Here is a 3600-nt window from a genome sequence, read left to right as displayed (position 1 = left end):
AGATGGTTTGGTCACATGCACAAATAAACGATGTTTAAGATGGAGTTGCCAGAGGAAGACCACAGAGAAGGTTCATGGATGTTGTGAAGGCGGACATGAGGACAGTTGGTGAAACAGAAGAGGAAACAAGGGATAGGGCAAGATGACCCCTAAACCCTTAAAGGAGAATCTGAAAGAAATATAAAACCAGTGTTTGTCCGACTATTTAATGTTGATAAATATCTGCGGTGAATTTCAAGATTATTCAAGACATGCTTAAACTCACAGCTTGCTAATACAGTGTACAAAACCAACTTTCAGTCACATCATTTGAGTCCAATGAAACAGATATAAAAGCAACAAAGCTGAAGATGTCTTGTATTTTGGCATCGTGCAGATAGCACACAATGTGGGGCACACATTAAACTGCAATACAAAAGCAGCTACTCCCGAGCTATAGCCCTACTACTCCCCTCTTCTCCCTCGTCATCTCCTCCTCACTGCCCAGCAGAGACCCAGAATGAGTCCCGCAACAGCACCTGCGAGGCTCGGTGGGATCAGCACCTGTGTGTGAGATACAACAGACACGCAGCTGATGAGTAATGGTCAATGTTTTTGCATTAACAATAAAACGAACATGGAGTGAGTGTGTTATTTTAGTGTGTATAATAATAATCATAAACATGCACCATGTAAAGGATCAGCCGCTGGTCATGCGGGTAAGACACAGTCTGGTTCTGCTGGTTTTGCTGGTTTGGAGTCAAATCCCACTGGGAGAGAGTGCCTTCATAGTCCAGATTGAGCACCCCAGTGGGTAAAACCCGGATGCCCCAGTAGACCCTCTTTACCTGGCGGAATTTGGCGTTTTGCACCATACAGCGGTAAGTACCTGAAAGTGACACGGGAGGAATGCAGCTGATACCGAGGCAGTGCCATTTGTGTCTTTGTATTATAGAATAGTGGAACAGAAAAACAAATATGTAATTTTTAAGGTACAGTGTGTGAAATGTATTTTTATGTGACGTTGTATGCTGCAGCTGAATATCGCTCACCTCACCCTTCACTTCACAAGTGTCTTCCATGTTTACCCAAAGCAGGTTTGGGTAAACATGGCTGCATGTGCCTTCTTGTGTCTGTGTTTACCTGCGTCCTCCTCTCTGACCGGGTCCAGAATCACTTTGTCCAGCTTGGGAGCTTTCCAGCGGGCAAACAGAGAGTCATCAGAGGTGATGATTCCATGTGCGTAACGCCACATCACCCTAAACCATGAGCCAAAAGAATACATTCATATGAGAATGTGACTTTCTAATCACTGCAATTACAAAAACAATGACTTAGTACACTTTTTGCTAATAGTGTTAGAAATTATGCACATGTTGAGGCAATGTTGGAGTAGAAACTGAGCAAAGTTTGACCATCTGGGGGGCACATGATTAACTGGCTTCACTTCTTCTCAATTACTGCTTTAATATCATGAAAATGAAATTGAGATGATGATGATGCATCTCAAGGGTTTTTTCCTAATAAACAATTTCACTGAGTGTGTCGATTTAGCCGTGAGCTAAACTCTGCAACACCCATCATTGCAAAATTGTACCCTTTTTTTTAAACAGTAGACATTTTGTTTTAGTCTCTCGTTGTTTTCAGTCAAGAGAATGAGAAGAAAACCTGCCCTCCCCCTCTTACCTCCAGGAGAAACTCCCCATCGCCTCCATGACTTCTCCTAGACAATCAAGCTCCACTCTCTCTCCTGAAGTCACAGTCATCGTCCTGAGGCCGCACTGCCAAGACTCCAAACACTTCACCTTGCGGACACGGCACACCTTTGACACCTTTTAATTTCCACAATATTCTCATTACAGTATGAACTTTTCCCCCCCCTCGTGACGTTCATCAGACATTTAGTTTTACATGTTTATGACATCTCTGTGATACAGACCTCTGTGTGTGTCCTGTTTTGTCTCACCACACTTTCCTCCACGTCTCTCTTACTGTCATTCAGCAAACACATGGTCTGAGTGGTAAGCCCCACCCCACAGGTGGCGCTGCAGGGGGAGCTGTTGACAACCACCTCCAGTTGCACTTCATCCTCGTCCTCCGACTCAGCTGAGCTCAGAGGCTGGATAAGGAGGAGGAGGAGGAGGAGGAGGAGGAGAGGAAGGCAAACCCCCACTGATGTATGTTGCATTTCAAAGTCAGATGATAAAGCTGTAGAAAAGAAGAGCATGTTTTTTGTTAATCCAAAAAGTATTAGTTTGGTAATGATGACAGAAAAAATATGCGGGACTTAAAGAAGGATTAATGTCATTTTTAAATCATAAATATATTGATGTGAGGAGGATTTATAGTGGTCTGTGGTCACTCTCATTACCAAGTTTTAACTGGATAATACTTTAAAAATAACACATTACCATTGTTATGACCTAAATGGAAAATGTATTAGAAATAAGATGGAATTACCATATTTTCCTATTACATAATTGCCATTATACTATAACCATGTCATTACTGGCCTGTAATGTAAAGTGTTGCCACTTTGGTATTTGTTAACTTATAGTTTTACATAAATGTAATGAGATTTATATTATATCCGTAATGAGATATTCTATTCTTTCTATTCTATCATACATTTTGTTCTTCAGTAACACTGAAATGTACAACAAAGATCACTTTCAACATTTCTTTTTAAGGAGAATTCTTCAGCTATTCTACTATACTATATACACTTTTGGAAATGTGGTTGACTTTGTAAAGTTGCTAATAGTATGCTGAATATTTGCATAACAAGCAGTGACTTCACTCACTGATTTGTTCCCCATTTACTTTTGAAGAAAAAAAAAAAGTACTGTAAAAGCAAAATACTGTGCTGAAACTCACTTAGAACCTCCTGGTTAATGAGACTGGCTGTTCAGCTTGAAAAAATGGTCCTTATGTCTAAACAATAACACCTTTCACATGTTTTACTATACTGACCTGAATCCTGTGCAGTGCTGCTAAGCTGCCTCTGTGTTTTAAAGGACAAGTTCCAAACTGATGCGTCCGGCAGATGTGATTATTTCATGACATGGGAATACTGAGTTAGCATTTCCAACTATAGTGTTCCTGTTTAAAAGTGTATTCTGTGTCATGACAGTCCAACACTCCAGACAGGAGGTTTCCTCATTCTGTGAGTTAAAAGGTGAACATTTTGTTTTAAAACAAATAAGGAAAATGCAATAAAGTTTCTGATAAGATTTGCATTTCTATCTAAAATGCTGTGTGAGTATCTGCCCGAGTTTGCCTTTGATGCATGCAGACTGCATTGCACATATCAAAGGCAGCTCAAACTCTCCACCATGGTTGCCGAGGCAACCCATGTTTAGATCAGTCGTGGATGACGTTCTCATCTCGTTCATTTTCAATGGGGTTAAATGTGTCATTCCACTGTTAGTAATGCATTTACACTAATGATGTTGGTTTTGTGAACATTTGTTTAAACATTAAAAAAAAAATGTATTCCCACAAACTGTGTTCTGTTGTACTGTGCACCTGTTATTGATGTTGCAGTTCATAACACAACCACTAGATGTAAGACGTAACACTTAGTGGCAAAGCAATAACCATTTACTCTGTAGCGGCTCC

At 40.5% G+C, this 3600-nt stretch overlaps 1 protein-coding gene across 1 annotated transcript; it reads right to left on the bottom strand.

Moving 5' to 3' along the window:
• Positions 1-465: 465 nt before the first annotated feature.
• tmem81 (transmembrane protein 81) lies at positions 466-2167 on the bottom strand (the record flags this gene model as incomplete). Its single annotated transcript, XM_083895508.1, has 5 exons — positions 466-543; positions 669-868; positions 1123-1238; positions 1666-1811; positions 1919-2167. The coding sequence occupies 5 exons, from the start codon at positions 2165-2167 to the stop codon at positions 466-468; spliced, it is 789 nt and encodes a 262-aa protein (XP_083751634.1).
• Between the last annotated feature and the right edge of the window lie 1433 nt (positions 2168-3600).

Source organism: Microchirus variegatus, assembly GCF_963457635.1.
Source record: "Microchirus variegatus genome assembly, chromosome: 9".
NCBI lineage: Eukaryota > Metazoa > Chordata > Actinopteri > Pleuronectiformes > Soleidae > Microchirus > Microchirus variegatus.
This window is presented reverse-complemented; position numbering and strand designations above follow the sequence as displayed.